This window comes from Borostomias antarcticus, assembly GCF_949987555.1.
Source record: "Borostomias antarcticus genome assembly, chromosome: 4".
In the NCBI taxonomy this organism is placed as follows: Eukaryota; Metazoa; Chordata; class Actinopteri; order Stomiiformes; family Stomiidae; genus Borostomias; species Borostomias antarcticus.
In genome coordinates, this window is record NC_140237.1 from 25,841,886 (window position 1) to 25,858,931 (window position 17,046).

At 47.2% G+C, this 17,046-nt stretch overlaps 1 protein-coding gene across 3 annotated transcripts in view; it reads right to left on the reverse strand.

Annotated features, from left to right (window-relative positions):
* Nucleotides 1-17,046, reverse strand: part of phkb (phosphorylase kinase, beta) — a gene marked incomplete at its 5' end in the record, with an annotated part of 71,587 nt that overhangs the window by 40,118 nt on the left and 14,423 nt on the right. For all 3 annotated transcript variants that reach the window (XM_084436713.1, XM_084436715.1, XM_084436714.1), the window contains 6 exons: nt 2,419-2,616; nt 3,952-4,047; nt 7,472-7,535; nt 10,031-10,146; nt 12,226-12,306; nt 12,766-12,873. In XM_084436713.1, the coding sequence (XP_084292839.1) occupies nt 2,419-2,616; nt 3,952-4,047; nt 7,472-7,535; nt 10,031-10,146; nt 12,226-12,306; nt 12,766-12,873 (663 nt within the window). The remainder of the gene's footprint in view (nt 1-2,418; nt 2,617-3,951; nt 4,048-7,471; nt 7,536-10,030; nt 10,147-12,225; nt 12,307-12,765; nt 12,874-17,046) is intronic.

Genomic DNA, 17,046 nt, shown 5'->3' on the forward strand with positions numbered 1-17,046 from the left:
TCACTATCTCTCTCTCCGCTTCTTCACTATCTCTCTCTCCCCTTCTTCACTATCTCTCTCTCCCCTCCTCTCTATCCCCCTCTCTCTCCCTCTGAAAGAAAATGGAGAACCGTGATGTGCTCTTAAATGAAGTCACGAGGCCATTGTTGCTGGGGAAAGCAGCCTGAGATGAGTTGACCCTGGCTGCTGATCTAGGATCAGTTATCTACTCTCCCCCTCTACTGGCTTAGTTTAGTACAGGGGAGGTCCGGCTGCTTGTGGGTCTGTGTGTAGAAGCGGTGGTAAACACCATCAGTCACCTGCTCTGGCCCAGCCTGCCCTGTACCAGAGTTCGCTTTGCCCCTTGGTGCGGTTCGTTTGGGGCTGGTGTGAATGCAGCCATCGCACTCGGGTGAGCGCCAAAACGACCGTAACGATCCCTCCTCGAAAATGTGGTCCCCCCCCCCCTGGTCCTAAGTGAACATTGGTACGGTCCTTGTGTAGTGAGAACACGATCCGACCTCGATTTGACCAAACTCAAGAAAGAAAATACACACTATTGGATTATACCAGCTCCCGTAGCTGGCTGCCCGGTGCATTGTGGGGCGAAGACTTCTGCAAAGATGAATCGTGGACAGACCTGGACCAGTTACAGAGCAGTTTGGGGCTTTCGCCCCCAAAACATCTGACCAATAAGTGAAATGAGTGTGCATTTTGGTTCGCTTCACCAACTCATCATTTGGTCCGGACAAGAACCCAAGAATAGGTTCTCAAAAATGAAACAATGTATCAATTTTCGAATCTGGTGTGAACCAAATAAGTGGACTAGAGTGGACTAAAAGAGAAAACGCCCAGAGACAGCTGCATATGTGATGCTACGGTACCTTATTCCACACCCCTTCACATCAACAGAACACACCATACTGCATGAGCAGAAGATCTGGCAATTCATCGTCTGAAGTGTTATAATAACTTCCTGCCAGCCTAGCCCATAGCAGAACGCAGCTGAATGCGGTCTGTTGATGCAGTAGCTCCCTGCCTAAATCCTCTGGTGATTCATCTTGAACAGAGAGAGCTTTGGCTCGTCTGTATCTGGCCTGACAGCATCCTACAAAACACACCTCTTCTTCTCTCCATTCCTCTTTCTGCATTGTTGTCTGCCCTCCCTCTCTCTCTCTCTCTCTTACTCTCTTTCTTTCTCTTTAGCCCTTTTGTTTTCTTCTCTCAGTCCTATATCTATCTTTGTCTCTACTTCCCGGTTCTCTTTCTCTCTCTCCCTGTCTCTCTCTCTCCCTCTCTCTGTCTCTCTCTCTCTCCCCCCTTCGCTCTCTCCCTCTCCCTGTCTCTCTCTCTCCCTCTCTCTGTCTCTCTCTCTCTCTCCCCTTCGCTCTCTCCCTCTCCCTGTCTCTCTCTCTCCCTCTCTCTGTCTCTCTCTCTCTCCCCCCTTCGCTCTCTCCCTCTCTCTGTCTCTCTCTCCCCGCCTCGCTCTCTCCCTCTCTCTGTCTCTCTCTCTGTCTGTCTCTCTCCCCCCTTCGCGCTCTCCCTCTCTCTGACTCTCTCTCTCCCTCTCTTTGTCTCTCTCTCTCTCCCCCCCTCACTCTCTCCCTCTCCCTGTCTCTCTCTCTCTCTCCCTTTCTCTGTCTCTCTCTCTCCCCCCCTCGCTCTCTCCCTCTCTCTGTCTCTCTCTCTCTCTGTCTCCCTCTCTCCTCTCTGTCTCTCTCTCCCTCCCAGTTCATTAATTCAGGGAGGTCAGTGTTGGGGCTAATACTGTGATTTGCTCTGTGTTAAGTAGCTGCCCTGCTTTGCTATTCTGTTTGCCGTGCTCTGCGGCCGATGTTCAAGCTAATCAGCCCTCAGCTAATCGGCCCTCAGCGGTCAGGAATCACACGGCTGTCCGGCAGAACGCTCCTCTGGCGCCCGGCGAATCAGGGATTAACAGCCGGTGCAGAGAGGTCAAATCAGAGTGCAGAGGAGGCCTTATCTAATTTCGGCTAATCGTAATCCATTTGAAGCCTTTTGTTTCTGAACATCAGACAGACCTGCTACGGATCAAAACACATAATTCAGATCGAGATGATTTTTTAGAGTAAAAACACATGAATACGCAGATTCCCTGGTGAGAGGGGTTCTAGGTCTCAGACCAGGCGTAGTGTGTGTCCAGGAGAGGAAACATCCTCTCACTAGACCCTAGAGCGTCCACATCTAACTAATGAACGAGAGAAATGAGGGAGGACAAGGGAGAAGGAAGGAAGGAAGGAAGGAAGGAAGGAAGGAAGGAAGGAAGGAAGGAAGGAAGGAAGGAAGGAAGGAAGGAAGGAAGGAAGGAAGGAAGGAAGGACGGACGGACGGACGGAAGGAAATGCCATATGAGTATTGAATAAAGACATGAAAACAAAGTAAGGAAGGCAGTGACCAGCCAGGTGTCCAGGCCCACTCTACCTTCATCTCGGCAGGCTTGTAGTGTCTCCTGTTCTTGTCCTCGTTGGCGGTGCGGTAGCCGTCGCGCAGGAAGCGCTTGAAGCCGTATTTCCCGCGGAGCTTGCGGACCACCTTGTCCAGCGTCTGGCTGTAGAGGGCATCGTCGTCCACCGCGAAGGCTGGGTAGCTGATGCAGGGTAGCAGCGCTGCATCCGTGTTCTATGAAGGTGAAGATAGGTTACAGAGAGGTTATAGAGAGGTTACAGAGAGGTTATAGAGAGGTTACAGAGAGGTTATAGAGCGGTTATAGAGAGGTTATAGAGAGGTTACAGAGAGGTTATAGAGCGGTTATAGAGAGGTTACAGAGAGGTTATAGAGAGGTTATAGAGCGGTTACAGAGAGGTTACAGAGAGGTTACAGAGAGGTTACAGAGAGGTTACTGTATAGAGAGGTTACAGAGAGGTTATAGAGAGGTTATAGAGAGGTTACAGAGAGGTTATAGAGCAGTTATAGAGAGGTTACAGATAGGTTACAGAGAGGTTACAGAGAGGTTAAAGAGAGGTTACAGAGAGGTTATAGAGAGGTTATAGAACGGGGCTATGAGGGGTATGAAAGGTGACACAAAAAGGAGATTCAATGTCTGTGCACTACAGGAGTTTATAAGAATCAAATCAAACTGTATTTATATAATCTAGGATAGGCCTATTTCATACACACAGGCATCACAATGCACTTTCCAGAGGGAAGCAACAAAACTGTACCCAAAAGACCTACAGTATGAATGAGTTATAACAGTAGTCAAAAAACCTAGGAAGGAATTATAATAGAAATTTAGACCTATGAAGGAGTTATAGCAGTGCTATAACCTATGGAGTTATAACGGTGTTGCAGAAGGTGCCAGGAGGGTTATAGATTAGATAGATAGATTAGATAGATTAGATCGATAGATATATTAGATCGATAGATATATTAGATAGACCGATCGATCGATCGATAGACAGACAGACAGACAGACAGACAGACAGACAGACAGATACTGTAGGAGCCTTTATTCTTTATCATTTAACTTTATAATCAGTTAAATAGAAAATGGAGAAAGGAGAGTAGTGGCAGGGAATCCACTTTGCACTAATGGCCTCTTCCCACCATTTAAACTGTCATTTCATCACATATTAGTCTGAGACTCATGCATAATTCAGAGGTTCGCTGTTTTACTCCAATAAGACTCGTCCCCATCCCAGCCCCCCCCCCCCCTCACCTCCAGCCCAGACTATGTCTGCCATTACTATTGTCTGACATTTCTCTGTTCAGCACTTTCACTCAATAGAGTATAATTACTTAAGAGTCTAGCTCACCTACAGAGTGATGACAACCAGAAGAGCTTTTCTGTCAAACCGCTGGAGAACAGGTTACTAGACGGTGTGTGCGTGCATGTGTGTGTGTGTGTGTGTAAGAGTACAGTATGTTTGTGTGTGTGACGTGTGTGTGTGTGTGTAAGAGTACAGTATATTTGTGTGTGTGTGTGTGTGTGTGTGTGTGTGTGTCTGGACTCACATGTGACCTGGACTCTCTCGGTAGAAGGGAACACAGGGTCTGTCTGTTCCTGTTGTGGGCGTCAAGGTCCACAAAGATCACTGACCAGGAACAGCCCTGCAGAACAGAACATAGAACACAGAACAATCACCTGGGCCCGGTATTTAAACGCATTCGATTCGATTGATATTATAATAATGATAAAGTAGTTTCATACTACAAAGCTCTCTGCAGTACTCTGCTCTACTCCACTGTACTCTGCTCTACAGAGGTTGGATGAGTAGATCTTCTGTTCTAAAGTGTGTGGTGGAGCTCCAGTTCCATCCACACACTACAACTTTAAAAGCCCGTTAAAAGTCTGTCTTCCTGCCCTGCCACTACAGAGCCGGGGGAGGCAGGGCAGGCTGGCTTGGTTGGGAGCCACAGGCTGCTCTCAGCATGGCATGATACTAGCCTGTCACACACCAGCTGTCTGTGCCATCTCCACAACCTGCAGTGGGACACAGGGGACCAGTACACACACACACACCAATGTCATCACCTACTCACACAGAGCACACAGAGAGATGAACACACACACACACACACACACACACACGCACACACGCGCGCACACACACACACACACACACACACACTCTGGAGTAAATTCTAACACCTCCACCGTTGTCACTCTACTCATGTCGAAACATTATTTCTGTCTGAAGTACAGCGATCTGAGCTCTCTAAAATCCTGCCTATCACACCCCACACCTCCGCAGATCAAACTCTGCTTTCACAAACCCACAGACCTCAGAGACCCGCTCTTATGCAACCAAGCCATTAACACCAGGCTGATGTTCCAGCTCTGGGAGTTTTTCTGTGGTCTTTGAGCACAGTGTGGGAGGACATCCATGAAGAGCCATCCAATCATCTGAACAACCCAGGGCCCAGGCCATTATGTTATCAGACACATATTCGCGCACACACGCACAAACAGGCACACACACATACGCACGCACACGCGCGCGCACACACACACACACACACACACACACACACACACACACACACACACACACACACACACACACACCTACTCACTCACATGAGTGAATAAATCTGCTACTGTAACAGCTCATTTTCTAGGTCCACATAACCTCCTGTTTTCAGATAAAATACAACTTTATTGACCAGAGGTCGTGGTGATGTCCTCAGCCGCTTCTAATGCTGGCACCATGTAATGTGGATGAATCAGACCTGCTCCGCTTCTCTGAACAAGGCTTTAGTAATCAGGGGGCACATTAACAGACCCTTCTGGTTGTATATGGCACAGAGAGGCTCTCAGTTAGCTTGGCTCTCAGTTAGCCTGGCTCTCAGTTAGCTTGGCTCTCAGTTAGCTTGGCTCTCAGTTAGCTTGGCTTTCAGTTAGCTTGGCTCTCAGTTAGCATGGCTTTCAGTTAGCTTGGCTCTCAGTTAGCTTGGCTCTCAGTCAGTTAGCATGGCTTCCAGTTAGCTTGGCTCTCAGTTGGCTTGGCTCTCAGTAAGCTTGGCTCTCAGTTATCATGGCTTTCAGTTAGCTTCGCTCTCAGTTAGCTTCACTCTCAGTTAGCTTGGCTCTCAGTTAGCTTGGCTCTCAGTTAGCTTGGCTCTCAGTTATCATGGCTTTCAGTTAGCTTGGCTCCCAGTTAGCTTGGCTCACTGTTAGCTTCGCTCTCAGTTAGCTTGGCTCTCAGTTAGCTTGGCTCTCAGTTAGCTTGGCTCTCAGTTAGCTTGGCTCTCAGTTAGCTTGGCTCTCAGTTAGCTTGACTCTCAGTTAGCTTGACTCTCAGTTAGCTTGGCTCTCAGTTAGCTTGGCTCAATGCTGCATTTTAACTGCTGTTCTGCCCAGTGGGGATGCAGCCCCTGATTGGTTCTCGTAGTTGATGTGTGAAAATGAAATATAGGCCACTGGAAAAACAGTCTCCCGAAGTAACAAGCAAGTAAGGTTAACGTTAGTAGAACAGTTGTGCAGTTGTACAGAAGGGCATCTATTCCAGAAATAGACTCAATAACAACAATTAAACAAGAACAAGAGTATGCACTAGCGGGGTTTCTCTGAGGAAAAGATGTTTCTTCCGACTGGATTTGGCATTTTGTTACGCTGGCTGAAGGAGTAAAGTTAAGTACTCCCGCCCACTGAAATCGTTCTGGGCAGCTAAAAGTCCAGACTGTATTGCCAATTTTTTTTTTTTTTGCGAGGAAGTCTAGCTTCCTCAGTCACCAGCAGCAGAGCCGGTATGGTCAGTACGCTCACACGATGATTCACCTTGTTTGACAAGGCCCCAAACATAGGTCTGTGAGTGCAAACCCTACCCAGGCAGAGCGCATGGTAAGCTAAACCAAGTGCATGTACGTACCTGCAAACGGAGAAGCAGGTAGGTATCAAAGTAGGTAGTACTTTCAGAACAACACAAGTACTGTACAAGTGTACACTAGTAGATGTGTATAATAAGAGTAAATAAGAAGTGTATAACAGCAAGCGTGTATAATAAGAGTAAATAACAAGTGTATAACAGTAGAGGTGTATAGAAAGAGTAAATATCAAGTGTATAGCAGTAGAAGTGTATAATAAGTCTAAATAACAAGTGTATAGAGTAAGTAACAAGTGTGTAACAGTAAATGTGTATAATAAGTGTAGAGGCGGCCTGCTCTAACATGGGAGGTCTGTACGGCCAATCAGACGAGGGAGTGTGTTCAGCAGTTCAGTGTTAGCGCTTGAACAACATCCTTTCATGCAGATGAATGGAACAAGGGGAAACAATTCTGTTTGCAGGAGAATAAGACTGCTAAGTGGAAGCCTTCACTTTTCCAATCCATTAGCAGATATAATAGATGTTCACTCTTCCTGTCTTTGCTTCCCCACACACCAAAACAAATTAATCCTGCTAATGGTCGATTCCCAAAAAAGGAAAAGAGAAATCAGGAATGAATGATCGCCAGCAATCTATCACAGATGTTAGTTAGACGCATCCTCCGCCCAGAGTGCTACGCAGCCAAACTCAATAAGAATCCCCAACACAACACCCACAATGATGTTGAGAGATTTGCATCACTGCAGAAGCTCCCCTGAGCCGGACTGGGTTTCTCAGACAGTGGTGCTGGGGGAAATGTACGGTGAGCAGGCGGGCTCATCTGCAGACCTCTGATGATACACAGCGCGGTAATGGGCCTCTTGATTTCAAGTAGAAACCAAGCCTCTATCTGTAATGCAATCTCCACACAGCCGAGATGAATAACAGGCCAGACACATCCCGCTCCAGGGATGGTACAAATTAATCAAATCAATTCAAATGTCCTTTTTTTCTGTGAGGAACTCTTGTTTGCATAATGCTGCAGATACACCCACGGCTCAGGCAATACAGATGGATGAGGTGCATTTATTTTATGCAGTTGTTGTTAGTGCTCCTTTTTTATTGTATTTTTTTTTACAATGTTTTTGTGTATTATTTTAATTGTTTTATTTGGTTTGTGAATGTAACCTTGTTTTGAAAAGTGCTATCAAAATAAAGTGTATTATTACCTGGTTTCCAAACAGGTTGAATCCGTTGATGGCTTCCAGTGCAGCTTTGGCCAGGCCCACCGAGCTGGGAGACACAAGACAACAATCAAGATGGACTCTGGAGTTCAATGAACATCTGAGTTCCTACTGCTGCTATAACACTCTTAGAATATATAACAGACTCACCTAACAACAGTCACACGTTACTGTAGACAGAGGGGACTTTTAAGAAAGTGCAAAACACAACTTTACAAACAAGGGTTTGGTAACATTACTGTAGATGCCACCAATGTCTAAAACCTATCAGAGACACTGTAGGATGTAAAGCAGTGGTAAGCATCCAAACATTCTGATCTTCATGAATGCATCTGGACTACTGACACATTTACAATGTAGTAGGTCAAGGTTTTTATAATTATTTATGAAGTATTTATAATTGATGGTTCCCACCCAATACCGCATACCATTGAATGGCGCCAGCTCCCTGCCCGCCAAGATTTTGACAATGATTTTACAGAAAACTGAAATGATACTTGTTTGAAAGCTGTTCAGATCTTATCTTTAAATCAATGAATCAATCAATGTATCCCACATAAAGGCAATTTATGAAACTAATAAAAGATTTCTGATAAGGAAATAGCCTATATAATTGTGTCAATCAAAACATACAAGTATTTAAGACTGACACATTTCTAAAGCTATCACCTACTATGGATCAGCCTACTTGGTTAGCTAATGTTACTGATCCTCACTCATCACTGCAAATTTATTGTTTCCCATTTCTCCCTCTTCATGTGTGGTTTATGTATTATGTCATTGTGTTGTGTGCTGAAATGGCAAAGCACTTTGAGCTACAGTCTGTATGAAAAGTGCTATACAAATAAAGTGTATTATTATTATTATTAGTATTATTAGTATTATTAGTAGTAGTAGTAGTAGTAGTAGTAGCATTACTATATATAGCATGGTGTGAGCATTCATCAACGCTCAAGGCATCCCAGAGCAGAGCAAGGCCTCCTGTCTATATAATAGCTGGCTATTAGGACCATATACTGTGCATAAGATGTATTTCCCACAGGGGGGGGCCCTGTTCTCAGGGAAAGTCAACGCCATTTTGCTTCTCATTCTCCTCTCAGCAGCTCTCTCTGCGAGGGACCCTGGCCCGGCCTATCAGAACCACTTCCATGACATCGTCAGGTTGAGGGAGAGACGGCCTATCAGAACCACTTCCATGACATCATCAGGTTGAGGGAGAGACGGCCTATCAGAACCACTTCCATGACATCGTCAGGTTGAGGGAGAGACGGCCTATCAGAACCACTTCCATGACATCGTCAGGTTGAGGGAGAGACGGCCTATCAGAACCACTTCCATGACATCATCAGGTTGAGGGCGGGAAGGCAGATGCCAGAGACAAGAGCCTCTGGAGGGCCGACACCCAGCTCCCTCAGGCTCCTTCACCGCTAGCCAGCGCTCTCTGACACAAACACCAGCAGCCTTCACTGTACTGTCTGACTACACAAGGCTTTCTGGAGCTGTGTAGACCTGTTGACCCTGTGTGCCTGAATCAGGGCTGTCAGCCTCAACCCAAAGACGACATGGAAGCAGGAAAGGAAATTATGCCACTGGTAGAGCAGAGAGCTGGACTGCAGGTGGACACTAGACTGAGAACAAGCAGTGGTCATCTGAAAAGCACCTGTTTAAAATGGGGAGAAGTACTGTAACAATGATATCTTGGAGACTCTTTGCTGCATTAACTCAATTCCACAAGGACATTAAGTACTGTTCCATAATGATTTCCACAAGGCTTGGTTGTAGTGATTTAAGAGTTGGAACAGAGAACCTACTGGGATTCTGAGCTACCCATCGGCATTATGGGGTATGGAGTTTATGTCCCATCTGTTTCCACATTGCTAATGTGCTTGGGATTTGCATGACTACATCAAGATAATCAACTCTGCACAAATCTGCATAATCAAATATGAACCCTGACCCCACAATTGTTCTATATAAGCATACTACTCATACATGTTAATGTGCCTTCTTACATAATCATAACACGTTTATTGCTTGGTCATGATTTCTGGATGTGCTTGGGATGAATGTTATTAAGGTCAGTCCTAGTTTTGCAGGGTGTCTCTCTGCGCTAGTGAATGTGTAATATTTGCTGCTGGCTGCCCAGGAAGGTCTCTGCCAATAGATCTGGTTACTTCAGGGAAAGCAAGGCTTGCATGAGATAAGCTGTTGAAGGAATTGGAAATGATTATCAAGATGTTGTAGAATAAATAGAGAGCAGAGGAGTGGAGAGGACAGGAGGAGAGGAGGAGAGTAGAGGAGAAGAGGAGTGGAGAGGACAGGAGAGGAGGAGAGAGAAGAGGAGAAGAGGAGAGGAGAGGACAGGAGAGGAGGAGAGAGGAGAAGAGGAGAGGACAGGAGAGGAGTAGAGAGTAGAGGAGAAGAGGAGAGGAGATATGTGAATGTGGAAATTAGAGGAGTGGAGATTATAGGAGAGAAGTGGAGAGGAGAGGAGGAGAGGGAGAGAAAGGGAGAGAGAGAGAGAGAGAGAGAGATCCTCCTGACCTGGAGTGTAGCTCGGTGCTTCCGTTGTTGTACTTGCTGCCTCTCTCCCACATGCCGAAGTCGGGCACCCTGTAGGCCCGCTCCACACAGAACACCAGGTTCTGGATGAAAGACACCTAAACACAGACAGATAAAACCAATAAGCAAAAACAAACAAACAAAGCGGGTGATCCACGGTCACAGGACCAACACGGACAGAATAGCGCATTATACTGACTTCATTAACAGCCATCCTGCACTAACAGAGTGTTACTGCTTTCATCCCCTTGTGTTTGCAGCACTGTACGCTGTTTGGTTAGAAAGACAGCCATGTGTGCGGCAGCAGTATCATACTGCATATAAAAGGACCAGCAGAGAGAGACAAGCAGGGAGAGACCCGCAGGGAGAGACAAGCAGGGGGAGACAAGCGGGGAGAGACCAGCAGAGAGAGACAAGCAGCGAGAGACAATCAGAGAGAGACCAGCAGAGAGAGACAAGCAGAGAGAGAGAGAGAGAAGCAGGGAGAGACAAACAGAGAGAGACAAGCAGAGAGAGACAAACAGCGAGAGACAATCAGAGAGAGACCAGCAGAGAGAGACAAGCAGAGAGAGAGAGAGAAGCAGGCAGAGACAAACCGAGAGAGACAAGCAGAGAGAGACCAGCAGGGAGAAACCTGCAGAGAGAGAAAATCAGAGATACCAGCAGAGAGAGACAAGAAGAGAGAGACCAGCAGAGAGACCAGCAGTGTGTTAAGCTACACCGCGGCTGAGCAACCCGGGAGTGAGTGGAGTGAGACCAGAGGGGAGACGTGACAGACAAGGTTATGGGTCTGGAGGAGGGAGACAGGAGGAGAGGACAGGGACGAGGACAGTCCTGCCTCTCTCTCTCTCTCTCTCTCCTGGGTGTGAGTGAAGTGATGACGGCGCAGCGGAGCTCTGCCATATCTTAATGGTATCTTAATGAATGTTACAGGCCAGCAGCCATGGAGCTCTCTCTCTCTCTCTCTCCTCAGTCCCCCCCCCCTCTCTCTCTCTCTCTGCCTGTCATTCTGTCCCTCTCTGCCCTTTAAGGCACACCCACGCACACATACACATAAACAGATACAGTACACAGACGCGTTCACACATGTGCACGCACATACAGTACACACAACCACACACACACAGAAAACTATTGCCAATATTTATCACTATAATACTTATCAATCTGTGAAATCCATGCAGGATTTGAACAAGGCCTCAAACCATGACTTCTACAGGCTTAAGATGATGCTGCACATGGTGTGAAATACTGAGCTACGGCAAGGATCTGACACATCCGGCAGAATGATGGGATTATCAAATTAACAGAAAAGACACAAAACAACCCAAATGAGACCTCTGTTCCTCTCCTAGTCTGTTCTGATGGTATTAATACCGGGTAAAAGAACGCCTGCGGATTTCGCGTTCCTGTTCGGTAATTGTGTTACACAGTCCAATAAACACTGTTTACACATGCAAATGGAATCCGCTCCGCAAATAGGACTGGACCCATAAAAGCGACATAGCCAATTTATTTGCCTTTGGGAGGGAGAGGAGGGAGGGAGGGGGGAGTCAAGTTGTAATAGCGGGTGGCACCCCCCCCCCCCATGTAAACAAAGTGAATGTTGACTATAATTGTGTTACAGCATGAAATCGTAAAACAACTCAACGTTTGAAGATAAGCCCCACAACAACTATAGTACGGATTAACAAACACATTCTGTCCGAGGGCAGCCATTTAAAGCGCACACACACACACACACACACACACTTTGCCTGCAAGTAAAGCCTTCATGCCTTCAGGCTATAAAAGAAGAAACTTAATTAGTGAAGTTTAAACTCTCCCCAAGGCTTCGCTACAGAAGGATGTATCGACTACATAACGACAGAAACATCCAGCAACAGCAACACAGGTACAGTGCTGCAATGGTAACCGCCTCTAGATGTGACAGTGGTGATGTCACCAGCAGTGGTGATGTCACCAGGTCATGTGAGGAGGGGCCTGGGTAGCAGAGGCTGTGAGCCTGTGGCTGCCGAGCACAAATATCACCCGTTAGCGGTTCTGTCTCCACCCCCTGTTCTGCCTGTCTGGCGTGTTCCGCCGGTTCCACCTGTCCAGCGTGTTCCGCCGGTTCCACCTGTCCGGCGTGTTCCGCCGGTTCCACCTGTCCAGCGTGTTCCGCCGGTTCCACCTACCTCGTCAGTGTTGTAGATGATCTGGAGACCGGAGCAGATCATCTCCACCAGGTAGAGCAGGAACAGAGACACCGCGTCGATCTGGGGGACACCAGGAGAGATGGAGAGAGAGAGAGAGAGAGAGAGAGAAAGAGTGAGTCTGTCTAGTCAGGATGGAGTATATAGTCTATGAGTCTGTCTAGTCAGGATGGAGTATATAGTCTATGAGTCTGTCTAGTTAGGATTGACTCTATAGTCTATGAGTCTGTCTAGTTAGGATGGAGTCTATAGTCTATGAGACTGTCTAGTCAGGATGGAGTCTATAGTCTATGAGACTGTCTAGTCAGGATGGAGACTATAGTCTATGAGACTGTCTAGTCAGGATGGAGTCTATAGTCTATGAGACTGTCTAGTCAGGATGGAGTCTATAGTCTATGAGTCTTTCTAGTCAGGATTGAGTCTATGGTTTAGGGGTCTGTCTAGTCAGGATGGAGTCTATGTCTCAGTGCAGTAGGTGATGGAAGGTGAGTGGAGTGTACAGGACAGGACATCTGGAGGAACCTGTAGGTGACTGTAGTCACTGTTGGTGTACACCTCGTCCCCAGTGTGCACGTTGAAGACAGAGTGAAGACACTTGGAGGGGCTGGGGTCCTGCTTGAACTGCTCCACCTGGGGGGGGGGGGGGGGGCAGTGAGCAAAGAGAACAGGGATGGAAAGAGAGATCATTCATGAGTGACTGTGAGTGAGTGAGTGAGTGAGTGAGTGTGTCTGAGTGAGTGAGTGAGTGAGTGAGTGAGTGAGTGAGTGAGTGAGTGAGTGAGTGAGTGAGTGAGTGAATGAGTGTGTGTGTGCGTGTGAGTGTGTGTGTGTGTGTGTGAGTGTGTGCATGTGAAAGAGAGCGTGGCGGCAGAGGGGAGGGGAGTCAGTCCATGAAAGATGTATATCCCCTCATCCCTCACCCTGCTCCATTATTGATACCCAGCTCAAGGTAGAGGAGGAGAAGACTGGCATGGAGATGGATACTCTACTGGGCCCTCACTCTCTCTCTCCCCCCTCTCTCCATCACTCTCTCTCCCTCTCTCCACCTTCTCTCCATCACTGTCTCTCTCCCTCTCTCACCATCTCTCTCTCCCCCCCCTCTCTCTCCCTCTCTTAATTCAATTCAATTCAAAGGGTTTTATTGGCATGGGAAACATACGTTTACAAGCAAACATCACGAAAAGTCAGAAAATTATTAAAATTAGGGCTATCAAACGATAAATTATCTAATGAATTACATGATCTGTAATTAATTAATTGTGATTAATCACAAATTGATCGCATATCCATTGAGTGATGGCAAAGCAGAGTATCCAATCTCTATGTCAGTCTTCTCCTCCTGTACCCTTAAGATAATTAAATTCAAAGACATTACATTATTGTGGTTTTGTGATTGTGATTACTGACCGATGACTAGTGATCCCCGGTCAGAGCAACATATTCGGCCTGTGCCAGTACTTCCATTTCTGTCGTCTTTTCAGTATCATACAGCTGGTGGATTTTTGTAACTACCGTGCCTCTTGAAGGCGTCTTGTAAGTTGCATCGGAGGAAGCAATTTGAAACTCCATTAAGCCCTTGTCTACCATTGAAATTGGCCTGCGGTCCACAGCGATCCACTTTGCGATGGAGTTTGTCGATTTTTCAGAGGTAGAGTTGTTAATTCAGACACTGCTCTCAGTGAGTGTGGGTTGGCAAAGCCCGCTAGTAGGCTACTGGGGCTGACAGCTGCTAACATGTTTAGCATTGAGAGGATAAGTTTGGCTAACTTTGGAATGCAGATACTTTCTTGCAGATATTGCACACCACCACGCTCTTATTAACTGTCCCATCTGGGAGTTTTTTTTTTTTTTAAGTAAACTTTCCGTTTAGAGGGCAAAGTAAAGTGATAATCCACCTCATCGAGTTTGTTTGAAGGCAATGATGCTTTTGCGTGACACACGATGTAGCCTACAGGGTCATTCAGATCCAAATCAAGTTCGTCGCTTCAATAATGTTAAATCAGGTAATGATGCAGCAACTGTGACCCCTACAGCTGACTAAATCGCTGATCGAAATAGATTAATGCAAATAATTTGTGTTTTTATTTTTATTAACGTGTTAATGTTTGCATAATTAATTAATCTAATTAACACGTTAAATTGACAGCCCTTGTTCAAATATAAATGCAGATACAAATAGGTGAATTGAGTGAATAAGTAAGTGTAATATTTACTAATGTATTTAAATAGTAACTTTTAAATTTGTATGTACAGTGTGTACAGTGCTCAGTGTGGTGTTCAGGGATACTGATTGACAGTCTTTAGGGTGGCTGTGTTCCATTGGACGTCCTTTTCCTGTCACAACTGCTCACAAATCTCGCTGCTGTGTTTGAGCATTGCTGTATTTCCCCCAGAAGATACAGACTTTTTTTTTCTCCTCATTAGTCAAAGTTTTCAAAATCTTTTGGGGCGTTTGTAATCTGTGGGAAGTATGTGTCTCTGATGTCCTGGTACAGTTGGCAGATAGTTAAAAAGTGAAGCTCGGTTTCCACCTCTTCTTGTGTGCAGTGGGTGCACAGTCTGTCTTCTCTAGGGAGCAGGTCTGTCTGGGTGCACAGTCTGTCTTCTCTAGGGAGCAGGTCTGTCTGGGTGCTCAGTCTGTCTTCTCTAGGGAGCAAGTCTGTCTGGGTGCTCAGTCTGTCTTCTCTAGGGAGCAGGTCTGTCTGGGTGCACAGTCTGTCTTCTCTAGGGAGCAAGTCTGTCTGGGTGCTCAGTCTGTCTTCTCTAGGGAGCAGGTCTGTCTGTGGTTGTCTCTCTCCATGGCGAGGCTGTGCTCACTGAGTCTGTATAGAAGGACTTCCTTCGTTTTGGGGTCTGTCACTGTCCAAGGACCAGCTGGCTGAGAGGCCTCTCTGGAGGTGAGGGCTTTGTCATGGAGCGTGTCTGGGTCACTTTCCTTTAGGTGATTGTAGAATTTAAATGTTTTTGGATTTAGATAATTAGTGAGTATTCTCTCTCTCTCTCACACACATACACACTATATATATATTTCAGGCACACACACATTCACATGTGAAACTAAAAGAGGGTATACTCGTCGCGCGTCAGCTGGTGAAGGCCAGCCTGGTGCTTCTCAGATCGGGACGGTAGAGTATGAACGAGGAATCACTGGAGCACACAAGGCATTTGAGGCCTTTTATTAGGTGCAGACGACAATTACATCCTCATGAAGATGTAATTGTCGAAACGTTAGTCGTTTTACCTGCACCTAATAAACGGCCTCAAATGCCTTGTGTGCTCCAGCGATTCCTCGTTCACACATTCACACGTGTTTTAGGAGCCACGGAGCACCAGGCAGGAGCACTAAATGGCGGGTCCTCGTTCCCCTGACCTCGACAGACGGCCCGCGACCTAGCGTGAGAATCCCTGCAGTCCGGTTCACTTCTCACACACCCTGATAATAACCCGGATTCCTGTTTCAATGGCTGCCTCTCCACTGACCGCCATCCAATCATGAAAACCCACACCGCTTCCAGCACATTCTCAAAGTGTTATAAATAAGTGGTCCATTTTTTTTAACCTTTCTATCTCTTAGCTCTCTTTACCTCCGTCTCTCTCTCTCTGTCTCTCCCGGGTAGCAGGCAGGTCAGTGTGGATGACCTCTGTCCCAGATATATCCTGTACAGTACGGGGCTCTGCTGAGTACCTGACCCAGCTGCAGAGAGAGCTGCTGGAGAGCAGGGCAGGGTTGGGCTAGGATGGGTTGGGCTAGGATGGGCTAGGCTGGTCTGGTCTAGGATGGTCTTGGCTGGTCTGGTCTAGGATGGTCTAGGCTGGTCTAGGATGGTCTGGTCTAGGATGGTCTAGGCTGGTCTGGTCTAGGATGGTCTAGGCTGGGCTGGGCTAGGATGGGTTGGGCTAGGATGGGTTGGACTAGGCTGATCTGGTCTAGGCTGGGTTGGGCTATGCTGGTCTGGGGTAGGCTAGGCTGGGCTAGGCTAGGCTAGACTGGTCTGGTCTGGTCTGGTCTGGTCTAGGCTGGTCTAGGCTGGTCTAGGCTGGTCTAGGCTGGTCTGGTCTGGTCTAGGCTAGGCTGGTCTAGTCTGGTCTGGTCTAGGCTGGTCTGGTCTGGTCTAGGCTAGGCTGGTCTAGGCTGGTCTGGTCTAGGCTGGTCTGGTCTAGCTGGTCTGGTCTAGACTGGGTTGGGCTAGGCTGGTCTGGGCTAGGCTAGGCTGGTCTAGGCAGGGTTCGGCTAGGCTGTTCTGGTCTAGGTTAGGCTGATCTGGTCTAGTCTAGGCTGGTCTGGTCTAGGCTGGGTTGGTCTAGTCTAGGCTGGTCTGGTCTAGGCTGGGTTGGTCTAGTCTAGGCTCGTCTGGTCTAGGCTGGGTTGGTCTAGGCCGGTCTGGTCTAGCCCCGTCTAGTCTAGGCTGAGACACACCAGGATAGGATGGCTTTCACCCAATTTCGCAAACCGAAATGTCCCACAAATGTTTTTTGTCCTCTGTGTGTGTGTGTGTGTGTGTGTGTGTGTGTGTGTGTGTTGGGGCTATGTGGACATTTTCCGGTACAGCTGCTTTGTATTGGTCTCTAGATTATTTAACACCATGGGGGGGGGGGGGGGGGACAAAAATGCGAATTGGAAAATGTGAGCGGGACATTTCCTTTCCATCCCTGTCTGGTACACCCCTGGTGTGAGGTGGTACCCCTCTCTGGGACACCCCTGATGTGAGCTGGTACCCCTGTCTGGTACACCCCTGGTGTGAGGTGGTACCCCTCTCTGGGACACCCCTGATGTGAGCTGGTACCCCTGTCTGGGACAACCCT